The sequence below is a fragment of the Lissotriton vulgaris genome, chromosome 8 (genome assembly GCF_964263255.1).
Source record: "Lissotriton vulgaris chromosome 8, aLisVul1.2, whole genome shotgun sequence".
Taxonomy (NCBI): domain Eukaryota; kingdom Metazoa; phylum Chordata; class Amphibia; order Caudata; family Salamandridae; genus Lissotriton; species Lissotriton vulgaris.
The window spans coordinates 123,292,385-123,307,572 of NC_141696.1; the positions used below are offsets into that span (position 1 = coordinate 123,292,385).

A 15,188-nucleotide genomic window follows, 5' to 3' on the forward strand; every position below is an offset into this window, starting at 1 on the left:
TTATTAGTAAATTAGCGATAGTGTTTTTATGGAATTTCAATATTTCCATTTAAATCAAATGATCCCGGTTTGTACCGCAATATCATTTATAGTCTTTATTTGTGCGAAGTCAACTTTTCTTCTACGTACCTTTATGCATTTTATGTTTGACTTTAACTTGGCCTAATAAATTAACTTCAAACTACCCCTCTTCCATAACCTGCAGTTGTGACCTCTCCTGAAATTAAAGAATCCATGGTAACCATTAACAGAACCAGGAATGAAAGAATTGTATCTCCAGAGTGCTTGAAATTCTTGGGGTTAATTGAAATTGTGAATTTATATTAAAAAAAATGTGAAGGCAGCTTTTTCTGAGTGAAGAAATGTGTCCAGTTTATTAGAATGTTCATTTTGTTTAATAAAACAAAAGCGTAAACAAATTTGAGTTTGCAAAATTGTAAACTGTAAATGTCTTTAATTGTACGTGTCACATATAAAGGTAATGATTTTTTATACAAAACGTTTCCTATATTGTCCATGAAATAAACAGATGTTTAAGATTTTGTGTTCAGAAGCAATCTATTTTTAAGGCAAAGTTGCTAGATAACTTCTAGCAGACTGACATTTGAAAATGTGTGGCATTTCAATCCAGAACACAATCTTGACTGCAAACAGATGCTTTAAACAAGTAGTTACTTTTACAAAAACAAATATCAAAATATTATTCGGGGTAGGTCACATACAACAAAAAAATAAAATGGCTTGATTAAGATCTGATTTCTGACATCTGGCGAGAGTTGCAGCACACAAGTTTGAATCTGTGTAAGAGCAAATGACCCTTCCATCCTTCTGAGGTCAAAAAAAATTGAGCATTACTGATAGTAACAGATGGTATTTACAGCACTTAGAATTAAAAACTGCGGAAGGAAGCACTATATGAAAAACAAAATATTATGGCACAGTGACCTAAACAGAAAGCAAACAGTGAAAATGATTTCTATCAATAAGAAGCAGGACTACTGTTCAAGTAGTTATATGGTTACTCATTACAGGAGCCAGGAATTGTATTGCTTTTTGGTTCTATGTTCAGTAGGAGCTGTTCCCGATGTTGGAGGCATTCACAGTTCAAAAAGAACATCTCAGATATGCTCTACTGACACTCTAAGTTACAGTCATAATGCATGAAGAACTAATCAGGAGCAACAGAAGGCCAGGCTATTACCCATGTGGAAGATAACCATAGTGGTACTTTTAACTTGGAGACCATCTTAATGCTTGGAAAAAGTAGTACTTTGCATTTGAAAGACATCGCCCAATTACTAATCAGCTATTTAAAATCTGAAAGATATTTTCCAATGATCAGGTGAAAAAAGCTATAGTGATATTCAACTATATTTGTGCAATTAGAAAGTTATTTACAAAAGTTTTGACAGTTTGGAAAACCAATACTGCTGGAATCACAAGTACACCAAGCCAAATGTTGGCTTAGTGAAGTTATACCATTTATTTTGAAGCAGAGTTAGTCCATCTTGTCTAGGTTCAAAGATGATAGATCTGTGCTCTGGTATTATTTACAATGAGAATTAGTCACTAAAGTTTTTTGTGAGTGTCTTACGTCTGGGAAAGGTGTTAATTTGCACATGCCTAATTTACATTTATTTCATGGAATCAAAGAAAGCTAGACATGTCTTAGTTTAGTAGTGTTATAGGAAGGTCAAGGACAACAAATTAAGTGCCAGATTTTCATAATATCCACATAAGATGAAAACATATAAAATATTTCCTAAACATAATTTATTTGCAGAGGCACTGGATGTCCTGAACAGGTTTAATGACTACAGCTTTCCTGTACCCCAAAAGACAAATTTGCCATACTTGCAGGAGTAAAGTCAAAAACATCACTCATATTTTAAGAAACGATTGCTAAACAACTCAACACCTCACTAGACATTGTGTATGCATGGTGAAAAGTGAAATGGTGTGCATCAAATGAATTCGAAACTTGCAAGATGTGGGTCTAAATGGATGCCACAATTGGGAAATGAAGACGTGAACTCAAAATTTTAAATAATTTGAAATGTCTAATCCTACTGAGGAGTAATTGGCATAATGAGGAAGTTACGATTAAGTAAGGTTACATAAAAGGATATAGAAAGACGTTTTATGTGGGTATGTTTGTGATGGCTAAAATATATAAGTATAGATTAGATGGCAATGAAAATGTTAGTGGATGACTAACAATGTGTAGTTTATGCTAATGAGTAGATGTAGATACGAACTGCAACAGAGATCACACAATTTTGAAATACATTTGCTAATTTAGCAGGGTATGCGTGTAAATTGTGTACAAGATGTAGATAGTTGAAAAAAATCTAAATCATGATTAAAGGCAAAAAACGAATTCTATCATCAGACTAATTTGTGACTTGGAACTCCATGCCTTTAAACAGTTTGATTAATATTTCTGCTGCACACTGTTTTCGGAAATATCAGAAAATGCCATATCGGAGAGATACAAGGAGAAATGACTCCTCTAGAGGAACTAAAAATATTAAACTAGTTAAATAAAAATGCAGTAAAGTTTTGTCTAAAAATATTGAAACAATCTCAGTTCACAGAAGCAAATATGCTCTATTATGTGGGTGCCATTTGTTCACTCGCCTTTTGTTGTCTTTCTATCCCATTGCTACATTCGGTACTATATTTCAGCAGTTGCGAAATGATGGCAGACAACTCTCAAACCGTGTCAATGTGGCTATGCCTGCATTTTTGTGGACTATATCTTAAACAATGAGTCAGATGTTTAAGATAACCTTCGATATGAAGGTATCATAAATGGTAAGAATGTCTAATTAATTATTTTGCAGAAACCTCCAGGAGGGAAGCAATGTGATTATTTTTTCTCTTTCCAGAAGCACTCAGACTTATCTAAGCCCCACACCCCTCCTCTGTAGTGCATAAACTCACAATGATTCATGCACAGCAGTCAGGAGGATCGGTGTTCCATGAGCTGCATTATCTATGCAGTAAAATGTGTCTCCTAATTTACTATTATTTGCCTCTCTGCTAAGATCTCCACAAAAACCTTTGTTGATGCTCTAATCAATTAATAGGATGGCACACCTCCTTAGAGAAACTATCGGAGTTAAAACACAGTGTTTGTAGCGATGACCTTTCTCATTTAAATACATTAAAAGAACTTGGGGCCAACAAACAAAATATTGTATGTTCACAGCTCTTATACCCTAAGACAGCAAGTAAGTGTTCAATCACAAGTGTTTTAAATGGACAATATGCTGGGGTTTTATATATGCCATTAGGGTATCTTTTTCTTATGTTGGGTCTTAAAAACTCTTTGTGCTGGGTATTTAGAGCACAGATTTAGCCTGTACATCATTATATTTTTGTGTACATAAAACACATTGATTTAGTCACACTGATGATCAGGAGACTAGGATAGGTTATGTGGGGCATGAAACCTTGGTTCATTACATTATAATATACAACTTTAACATGAAATTGCATTTGATTTTTGGATAAAATGATAAAATCCCTGATTTTAAAAGTATCAAATAGGTGCTGAAGTAGATCAAAAACTCCAGGTAAACAGTCGTATCCAAAAGTTAAAGTGCGGTATAAGGGATTCCCCTGGTCATTGGAGTAAGGAGGACTGCGTCAGGAGTGAGTACACACTGTGGTCATTGTCAGTATCTTCCATTCACACAGAGGCACTTTGGCCATTATCCACCATTGTGTTGAGTCTCTGGTTTTCTGAACTACACTTGTTCAAAGTTCTTTTTTCTTTATTTCGTAGAACGAGGAACACTATGAAGAAACAAACGAACGCTGCCACTTCAAAGACAAGCTGAAGCCCCAGATACCTGTGAGGATCAAAAGACAAAATTCAAATTATTTTGGTGAGAAAATATTGACAAGGTTTTGAAAATCCAATATCCTTGCAGTTTATAAATGAAAGTGCTTCTCCACTGTTTATCAAGTTTGTGTTTTTGATTATTGAAATGAGAATGAGTTGTGCCAGATATGAGAGAAAAAAGATGAATGAACAAGTGAATGACAGAGCATGGATCAAAGGAGGAATGTATGGGTGAAAGGATGAATGTATGGAGGAATAGATGAATGCATGAAATTATGGATGAACAGGTGAGGGATTGCATGGTTGGGTAAAGACAAGTTACACCCTCCTTGAAGGCTGAGGGCTCAGACAGCAGTTGTGCAAGTGTTGTAAGAAGAAGTGACAGATGACTTAATGAACATTGGATAGGGGGATCATGATTCCTTAAAGGAACATGGATTACTTCACCAATATGTGGATATTTGTATAGCCCTCATTGGAAAATAAACAGTTGAATGTAGTGCAAATGTGTTGTCAAGGCTTCAGGAAAAGGAAAGCCCCACACATAGTCAATTGCTGTCAACCATGAGATATGGAAGACTGCTGATGTGCTAATTAGCAGCCATGGGGTTAGCTACTTCACAAAATGTTAACAAACAGGTAGAACAAAGGAATGCAGTATTACACTAAGATATGCTGTAATGACTCGCTGTAATACTGTACACCAAGCAGTCAGCAACGCCCCAAGAGATATCATTGCATATGAAAACGCTTAAAAAAAAGATGCTATTATGCAGTCACAGCAGCTGTGCCATTTTGTAGGTAAAAGCACAACACATGAACGCACCTACAGCATGCATGTTAAGTTTTTTTTTTATTATTTACTGATCCAAGTTGTACTGGTAAATAAAGAAAAATAACGCAGAGGCAAAGCTTTTTTTTTTAAGGCGGGTGGAGGGAAATAACGAAAGAAGGGCTCAGACGCATCACAGAGTACTGGTGCGGGAAAGATCACAGAGGATCGGGTCAGAAGCAACACGGATGGAGGCTGGGCAAGAAGGGCGAGAGAGAGCAACGTGGAGCACACAGGAGAAAGAGAGCAACGTGGAACGGGTAGAAGGACACAGGAAAAAAATAATTTACAATGAAATAGGTCTCGCACTGTCATTAATTTGAGCTATTGTTATTGTAAATGTCATTGTTTTTTTTCTTTTCTCTTGTAAAACATAAATATATGACATTGTAATTTAAAAATCCAATAACTTCTGTTAATGCGGAACCTATTGTATTGCATTTACATGAGTGTGAGCTCATTTTCCAGGTGGAGGGGTGGGTTGAAAATGAGCATTTGCCCGATCTGTATCTAGTGTTTGCAGTGGGCACCTCTTATGTTGCTTCTCAGTAGATGCTATGGGACATGCTTAAATTCGTCATTCACAAGTTAAAGAAACCAGCCTGTGTGAAAACAGTTTCCTTAGGTTGATGGATGGCACAGAGACAGGGTGAAGCAGTGGAGCGCTGAGCCAGCAATATACACTCTGAGAGGAAACGTGCATGTATGTGGGCTGTATTCCAAGCAAGGACAGAGGCCTTCTGTTGCTGCAGTGATGTATCTTCGAAGCAGGCCATCTCATCGCCAGCTCCCACTTTCCCTTTAACTTCCTAGTGGCGAGAAAATAAACGGGAGACCTGGTGAGTATTGCTTTTCAGAAAAAACGCCTGGGAGGACAGGATCCAAGGTGCTGCTCGAAACTAAATTAATGCAATAATCCACCAACGCACTTGACATTCAAGATGCGGCGGCGCTATTTAATGCCACAGGACTTCAGCCACACTACCACACAGGACCAGCAGTCCAAGGCACCGCTGTGCTGTTACGGTGAGGAGTAAGTGAGGTAAAGACTGATGAAAGAACAAGAGAACCAATAAAATAAGAATAGGAAAGAAAAACATGAACATGCACTAGAGTACTAGTTCACTCAAGAGATAAGAGAAACGAAGAAAACGGCAATACTAATAGTTATCTCAACTGCAGACGCACGCTGGTCGCGTGGAGCAGAGAAAAGAACAGTTCTGAACAACCTCTGCAGGCACAAGAAAAAGGAAAAAATGTAATATGCATTAATACAAAGAGCCTTGAATGGGGGGCAGTAGCCAATGAACCAAAAATAGAAAAAATAAGGAAAAAAAGGAGAAAGTATCAGGTGGGAAAAGTAACGAATATCGGGGCTCACCGTAGATGCAAATCTGGTGGGAGCATAAGATACTCCTGTGGTCAAAAGCTGTGATACAAGCTGAATAAGATGGATGAAAGCTCAAAACAATAAGGGCTGCAACTCGAGATGGCGATTTCCTAGCGACAGATACTCTGGGTGGAATCTCCACATACCAAAGGGGGGGCTGCGTTTAAAACGAGAGTGGAATCCCCAGCTAAGGCATCAACAAAGAACCTAGTGACAGAATAGAAAAAGCCATAAGTGGCATTATGGGACGTGCTCAAATAGCGGTATGTGTGTCAGGCATCCAATAGAGTAGCTAACAATGCAAAAAAACAAGGAAAAGAAAGGAGGAGGGGTCTGAGGATGAGAGGCAGCAGAGAAGGGGGGGGTCGGTGCAGCGATAAAGAGAGGAAGGAAGAAAGAATGATAGAGAGAAAACGAGCAAACGAGAAGGAAGCCGTGCATTAGACTGACGCCTGAGGGGAGGGAAGGGGAAGTCCGGTGCGGGAAAAGGAGAGTTGAGCAGAGGGAGGGGGCAGAAGTAGAGCCGAGTAAAGACTATGAGGGCTGGAAGAGCGGACAGAAGGGGAGTGTAACGGGGCAAATGCGGCCGCTCTGTGAGGACTGCTCAACCCGGCACGGGTGGACACTCAGCAGTTACATTCTTCGAACCCAGTGGTTCCATTCTGCTCGGTGTGCATGCGAAGACGGCAAAAGTGTAAAAATAAAAAAGAAGACAGCAAAAGTGAAAGCAAGGGTGCACGCGCACCACTCGCAAAAACGGCAAAAGTGAAAGCAGGGGTGCGCGCGCACCACTCACGAAGACAGGAAAAGTGTAAAAATAAAAAAAAGTGACGTCAGTGTCTGTGTTCTGGTCTTGTGTGTGTTAGTTAGTTTGTTAGTTGATGTGTATGTGTGTATTTATGCAGTAGCTTAGCTTTGTGTGTGTCGGTGTACCTTTGTGAGTTGCAGATTGCGCGCGCGCGCCAAAAGTGAAAGCATATGCAGCGTCTTGCGCGCGCTCACGGGGCCAAAAGTGAAAGCAGAAGCAGCATCAACGTGTATGTGTGCGCCCAACAGCAAGATCATCGCCACAGAGGTAGCATTTTTGGAAGCCCTTACTAAAGTCCCGCCAGATAAGCGCATGCACTGGCTCAGGCGAGACCTAAAAAGGAACACAGGCTAAAAAATATTTTACTACCGGGTTTGAGACCCGGATGAAGTCGCTCACTTAAAGCCCGGCCTACTGAACAGGACTGAGGTCCAGAGAGTGGATAAACGCAAAACTAAGTGTGACGTAGCTTGCATGCAAGGAGCTCTGCCCACTCCCACCCCCCTGGTGGCTTCATAAAACATAAACATCATGACAACCCGCAGTTAGGACAAATCATGCATGCTGCAAATAATTTCTGGTCCTTACTATTAACCCTCCTAAACCAATTCACTTCATATAGAGAACACGCAACCGATAAGATGACATTCAACAATTTTGTGACGATAGCGCAATAACCAGGCCCAGTGGAATTAAGCAGCAAGAAAGGTCACGTTATGTGGCATAGTGCAGCACATTTTGTGATAGCATTACTACATTATTTTGTTATTTTTATACATTAACACGGTCATTACAATGGGTTCATCCCTTCAGTACACATTTCATATCCAAATGCTGCAACAAGCAACTTAAAGGTAGCAAGCCAATTTTGCAATGTGATTTCCACTACCTAGGTTGCGTTGCTATTTCTGAAAAAGAGGCAATTTCTGCTACAATTTCTCAGTGTGAAATTTAGAACATTATAAAATACATATTTGTGAACGGGTTTGTTGTTGCCAATGATTCACAGGAAACACCATGGAACATTGCAAAGAATGATTAATGTCTTTGTGTAGAATCAGATATTTTTAAATCCTTAGCTGTGAAAAAGACTGTTGGAGATTGGAAGTGAAGCAGTAAATTACGCGAGGTAACATTTTCTAAATATGTTGAAGGAAATACAGCCGTAACAGAGACGAAACTGCTTGTTCCAGATTTCGACTTTGGTTATTTGTCTAAGGGATGTGTAAGCCACTCACTACAAAAGAACTGCATGCAGGCACTTTAATATTTTGTGAGGTGGTAAGTAGACCACAGCGTCGGCCACGAGTGCTGGCGGTGGTTCCCTTTCAGCTTTTTATTTCTTTTTTTAGCTCTGCTGCCGCATGCTCAAAATTTAGAGGTTGGGCAGAGGGGAGATAAGAACCACAACCCGGCTTTTGGCAGTGGAGTGCAAAATTGTGGTTATATTTCTGTGAGTAAAGTACTTGCAACATTTAGAAACAGAGGTAGGCTGCAGAGTCCCCCCAGCAGGATGACATACCCCATGGCCGCAGATTTAGTTTGAGCCTGCCCTGTGTTAGCAGGGCCGGACTGGGTACCACAACCGGCCCTGGCAAAGTGCTCCGCCGGCTCCACACCTCGTGGGTGTTGGAGGTGCCGCTGAGCTCTTTGCCGGGGCCGGTTTTCGGCCGATTTTGGTACAGGGCCGATCTTGCAGTGGCCCTGTAACAAAACGGCCCTCAGGGGCCCAAAACCGGCCCCCACCCGTGCGGCGCACCGGGGGATTGCCCGGTGCCCGCTATGACTAGTCTGGCCCTGTGTGTTAGCAAGGCTCCCACGGGGGTGGCAGTGGCAGCAGCCCAGTTGGCGTAGAGGAAGATTGAACTATACTCGCTTCGTACGTGGAGCAATACCTGGACTGCGTCGAGCCGCTGCCTCTTGAGATTCAGCACAGCATCTCTCCGTTGCGGGAGATAGACACGCGTTACCGAGAAGCAGGTGAATGAAAGCGACCCTACTTGCAACAGGTCTGATCTGTTCTGTATGAGGTGCTTAAGCAGCAATTTCCTGTTGGCTAAGGACAGCAAAGAGCAGTTAAGCTGGCAGTGATGGCTGACGCACTCAAACATTCACGGATGGGATAGAGAAGTGGGCACTTGACAGCAGCATTTTCGGCTTCTGGTGTCCTGTACGGCTTAGGCTAGGTGTGCAGAAAGATCCATGTGTGCGTTTACGTGATAGGACATGAATTTTATGTCCGAGCTTGCCCGTGCTGTTGTACCGCTGTAATATTTTCCAGACTTGTAATGCAGGATTGTCTTTCTACATCTTGTCCTTGCTTTGTGTGTTTTAGACTTTGATGGTTTCTGTAGACATTCTGAAAAAGGTGTTGCCCTTCCAACCTTAACATAATCAGCAATAATGTGCGATAATGTGCTGCATCGCAAAATGAATAAGGTCCCAAGAGCGAGACCGATTGCATTGCAAATGCTTGTTGGAAGTACATCTGTTTGCTGGTGCCTTCATCTGCATGGCACAACGTCAATGCACTGCTGCCCAATCGGACATTTAGGAGCGTGTGTGATTCATGTCATCCATTCAGATGTTCTCCCTAAACTACTTGGATTTCATATATACTTTTAACTTTTGTTCACAGCAACCTTTTCTTTAAAAACATTAAATTGTATTTTTAAGTAAACTTGGCCTGTGCCTATAAATGCTTAACCAACAGTATTGGTATTTATTTGGTTGTGCTGCTACACACCATGCATAGTTTCTCCAAGCACCTCCTTGTAGCTGTGGCCCAGGTAAACTAAAGGGTGGGCCAATTTATGCCAACAGATTTCTTGTTACCTCTGTGGCAGTGAGTTAGTAACCAGCCCTGATAGTTTTTACCCTGTAGGTCCAAAAACATGTCATTGCAGCCACCCCATCCCACCAACCACAAAGGAAGTTACCACCTTTGGCCGTTACTATTATAAACAGAACTGCAGGGGGAAACCACTATACCAACTAATAAAATAGGTCTCGCAGAGCAACAGATTTTCGAGGAATTCCCAGATTTCCTGAAGAAGGGGCAACATTTTAGGGATACTCAAGGCTATGAAGTAAGTGTGTGAAGGGTGTGAGGGTGTGATGAATTTACGCCACTCTTCTCCCACCCACAGGACTGTCACAGTCACTTCATTACTTACGGACAAAGGAAAGGAGACAATTAACAGATCATTTGGGGTAGCCAGCTGAAAGGGACATGGGTTAACCTTTATAAAAGGCACTCACTCACTCCAGTACACAGAGCACCAGCAGTCAAGGTCAAGGTTCACTGCGGTCCTTCAGTCTCCGATTCGTCCTGCCCTGCCCACCTCCCCCCCTACTGCCCACCACCCCCTCCCGCTTTCTTCATACAGCGCTCCCTGGCTTCAAGTTGCCCCTGCCTTTGGCTTCACATGCAGGTGATTGGTGGCTACGTTGCTAGGGGACGCCTGTCTCCATGGGAACCTCCCAAATGGAATTTGATTAGCCTTGCAAGACCCAGAATACAGGGGTGAACTTGGCCAATGGAGGCGCCTCTGTTGGAATGTGTGCTGCTCCAGCGAAGGGTTACGTAAATGGGCTCTGAGTGGAAGGCGCTTTACCATCCCAACCACTGGATCCCACGAGTGACCCAGCCGTGCATTTCTAGGATTCAAAACATGTGGGAAACAAGAGGCGGAAATATGACCAATCGTCCCTACACAGCCCTTCACAAAGCAGAACCCCAGCGACAGACCCTGCATGGTGTCCCCCAGAAAATGCAATTAGCGTCCGTTTCGGCATTTAGAGCCTTTTCGTTTTAAACTCCGCCTTCGCCACCCTCTCTTCAGCTGGGACACACTCCCCGTCATCAAAAGCATGGCCTGGATATGTCACAAATGTTGCACTTCCTATCTATTCAATAAGTGCTTCACCGCCCTGCCAGGAATAATAAGAGCTATATAAATACAATTCCAGTACAAGGCAATGCACAGAAATCCAGATGTACACATAAAACGCATGGACATTCATTTAATAACTAAATGGATTTTGGATTGTTTGTCCTGGTTAACTCACTGTGCCAATTAGACCAAAGCCCTTCGGTAAAATGTTTTAAAGAGTGAAAATATAAACTGGAAAACGGTGCCCTGTTTACATAGAGTCAGTCATCTGATAACTACTTCCTACACAAGCGCCTGGATACCCGCTCAACTGATCGGAGAGCTATGATGCAAACATTTACTGTTGTAAGGCGCTATGATAACTTCAGGTCTAGCTAGTGGTATATATAACTCTTAAAGAAATACAAATTAACATAACATAACTTCTAGCATTACGTTGGTTTTGTACATCAGTTGCTGAACGCAAAGATCTGTCTCACGCGCTGCATCAACTGGCAACCAACCCTTTGGACATGCATCAGCTTTTGATTGTAGTGCCAATGGAGTCTTATATCTGGACCCAAATTTGATTTAACAGATAAAATTATAACATTTAAAAAATGCACATAGTGCACAGAGAGAAGAGGAGACTGGCTGAAACCCAAAATGCGACATGGATGGAGGAGCCATTTGCAAAAGACAAGTAAACCAACTTCAAAAAAAACAAGCATTTGCAATGTAATTGGTCTGATTGCATTGTAAATGCTTAAGTTTATAACTGAGTGCAGCGCCACGAACACAGCGCTCGGTTTGTTTATATATTTCTTAACTTCAACACTGAGCGCGGTGTCCTTGAAGTGGGCGCTGTGCTCAGTGCTAAAGTTCAGAAATATATAAATAAACCGAGCTCAGTTTCAAAGTTAAAGGAGCGAGACTCGCAGAGTGTTTCCCTTGTGGGAGCGAACAGGGGCACCATATGTTTTCAAGTTAATTACAAACATATGGTGTCAAAGCTTGCTCCCGCAAGGGAATCGCCAAACGTGCACGCATTGCCATTGAAAGCAATGCAACGCGTGCACGTTTTTAGGGCAAAAACTGAATCGATTACAAAAGTTCTTTCCCCAATCAGCGCATTCGCGCAGCGTAGGCGAGACCTAAAAAGGGCAGTCAGACAAGCTCAGCTGCAAAGTGGTCCTGCAGGTTTGGTACCACGAGGCATCTCTTTCATTAGCTCTCGTGCCACAGAGAGCAAAATGCATGCAGACGTTTCAGTCCAGTTAACTGTCCAGAGGCCAAAGTTACAGAAAATCTGCACTAGTGCAAAAAGGGAACAGGGGCAAAACCATTTCTTATTCATTTACCTGTGACAGGCAATGGACTAAAAGCAGCAAACACTGATGAGAAAATTTACAGACTAACCAAATCACAACCACTGCTCAAGAAATCATGACTGCTATGCTCCCTGGAGTTTGCTGCACGTTCCAGGCCCGACTGTTTTCTTAAAAAAAAAAACAAAGAAGCATGATCAGTAGGCCAGCCATGGCATTGTTTCTAATTGCCAGTCGGAGGGGAGCGTTTCCTCACAGAGCACTGAGCCAGATACAGGCAAATTGATCAGCTGAGCTATCTACCCAACATCACACCTAACAGGAAGAAGGCTACATACATGCCAACATTTTAGTAGAGGTAATTGGGAGATTTAAAAAAATATATTCGAGAGGGAATGTATTTCCCCCTTAATTTCTATTGAATGAAGTAGGTTTGCTTCAGAAAGAGGGAGTCTCCCTGCTGTTGGGTCTAATGGCATGTATGGGAGCAGTCACGCGTGTCTGCCCTGGCACATTCCTCACTAGGCGGTCATCATATGATGTTTTCAGACCCAGAGAGGTCTAGTGAGAGGTGCACCCGGCTCTTCTGGCGTGGGCAGCAGTATTCCTCTCCTCATGCCCCCTTCTCTGGACTCTGGTCCCCTCGGCTGCATCTACAGGAGCGCGCAGTGAAAAAGAAGCAGAAGACTGCACTTTCACCTTCCAGGGTTTGGGCGGATAGGGAGGTTGGGGAAGGGGCGAGGTCGGAAGGTAACACCCCTATCTCAACTATTTACAATGTTCAAGAATAGTAACAGGGCAGTGTTAAATATCTCACAGACCTACCCAGGACGTTGATGCTGCTGCAGCTACAGGACACGTGTCTACTCTGTATGATGTCACTCACTCTCTCACTACTCGTGCAGAGGATTATTATTATATCTGATTTTGTTGAGCACGCAGCTACCCGTGGGTTTCCCGGCGCTAGAAGAACAGAAGTAAAAGAGGGCAAACGAGAGTGCAAGGAACAGGTTACAAAGAGAACAGCCAGGTTTTCACTCCTTTGCGGAACTTAAGATAACATGTTTCAGACCGCAAAGGGATGGGAAGCGAGTTCCAGAGCGAGGGCGCCAAGTAGGAGAAAGAGCGCCCACCGACTCTAGCACGCTTGAAACGGGGGACAGAGAATCTGCATTGAGTGGAGGATCTAAGGGTGCGGGAGGGACAATATTGATGGACTAAGGTGGATAGATAGTGAGGGGATTTTCCAGCTTTGATACGGTGCATAAAGCATAGTGCTTTAAATTTGGACCTAGATTCTATGCGCAGCCAATGCAGGCTGCGCAGGGAAGAGGAGACTGAGGTTGTTCTAGGCAAATTACAAAGTAGACAGGCAGCCATGTTCTGAACCACTTGGAGCTTACGGGTGACCTCCTTGCAGGCACCCAGAAGAAGTACATTACCGTAGTCCAGCCGCGATGTCACTAAGGCCTGGACCACTGACTTCAGGGTGTCTGGGGGAAGCATCCATGTGATCTTCCTCAGCCACCTGATGATGGTAGTACAGGTGGCTGAGACTTTAACCACATGTTGCCTCATGGATAACTGATTATCAAAGAGGACCCCAAGATTACGTGCTGTAGTTGCTGGGGCCGGCAATGGTCCCATTTGCTGAGGCCAATGTTGCGGGCCCCAGAGAGCGGAGTCCGGCCCGAACAGGAGCAGCTCCGTTTTGTCGCCATTCGGCTTCAGTTTGTTAGTCAGCATCCAATTGGCGATGTCAGTAAGCCCAGAATGAAGAGAAGAGGAAGGGAAGTGCTGATTAGAAGAAAGAGAGAAAATGATTTGAGTGTCATCAGCGTAGGAAAAAATAGAAAGTCCAGACTGTTCAGCAAGAAAAGCAAGAGGTCTAACATAAAGGTTGAAGAGCAAAGGACTGAGAATAGAACCTTTGGGGACACCATACGGGGAGTTATGAACAGTGGACACAGAAGAGGGGGAAAAGACCTGAAAAGTGCGATTAGAAAGAAAATTAGAGATCCAAGCAAGAGCGGAGCCACAGATACCAACAGACTTCAAGGCAGAAAGAAGGATGGTGTGGGAGACGGTGTCAAAAGCGGCACTCAAATCCAAAAGGATGAGTGCCACTGTCTCCCCTCTATTTACCTGGTGTCTGACTGTCTCCGTGACTCCCAGAAGGGTGGACTCCGTAGAGAAGCCCGCCCGAAAACCTGACTGGGAAGGGTGAAGGACGTTCGCTGATTCAATGTGGGTGGTTAGGTGACGGTTAACATGCTTCTCCAGCACCTTCGAGAGGCAGGGAAGCAAGGAAATGGGTCGGAAGTTGGCGAGGTTGCAGACATCAGCATTAGCTTTCTTCAGGAGTGGAACCACCATCGCATGTTTCCAGATGTTAGGAACAATTGCCTCAGTGAGAGAAGCATTCAAGAGAGCCAAGATACAGTCCAGAGGGACGGTGGCTAGAGTACAGAGAATCTGGGGGGGGCATGGGATCCAAGGGATTTAATCTCTGCCAACAGTTTCTGGAAGACGGGCATGGAAATAAGTTCCCACTTATCTAATAGAGGAGAAGAGGACCGTGCAGGATCGTCCTGTATGGATAGTCGGTCGTAGTGCTGTATAGATGACCTGGGTGAAGCAGATGGTGAAGCTCTAAAACCCGTATAGATGCTATCAATTTTCATTGTGAAGAAGTCCGCCAAGGAATTACATTGATTGCTATCCAGACAGGGGGCTTTGGGAGCACATGACATACCAGATAGTTCCTGAACTGCCCTAAAGAGGGCTTTAGGACGATTCTGGGCTTTCAGTATTGTGTTGTTAACATGATTGGCCCTGGCAGTATTACATAGAGTGTGATATTTATGTAATGCAAGTTTGTAGTTTTCTTTGTCTGCAGAAGAGTAGTTAGACCTCCAGATACCTCCAGATAGACCTCCGGATGGACTGGCAACCACCGAACCGCGCTCTACATGCAGCAGCCAATCCAGGCACGGCTCTCTTACAGAGAGCAGCACCAGGATTGGGGTGAGGAGGCAAACTTGCTGCTCATTTAGTGACTATTGGGGTCTGCGATTTTGGGCAACCCCCAGTCACCGATGT

General features: G+C 43.1%; 1 protein-coding gene across 1 annotated transcript in view; it reads right to left on the reverse strand.

The window, feature by feature from the left end:
- Positions 1-345: 345 nt before the first annotated feature.
- The window catches only part of LOC147693578 (solute carrier organic anion transporter family member 2B1-like), a 435,047-nt gene continuing 420,204 nt past the window's right edge, over positions 346-15,188 (reverse strand). Inside the window, exon 15 of the mRNA XM_086933810.1 lies at positions 346-3,860. Within this exon, the coding sequence (XP_086789936.1) occupies positions 3,698-3,860 (163 nt within the window). The 3' untranslated portion in view covers positions 346-3,697. The remainder of the gene's footprint in view (positions 3,861-15,188) is intronic.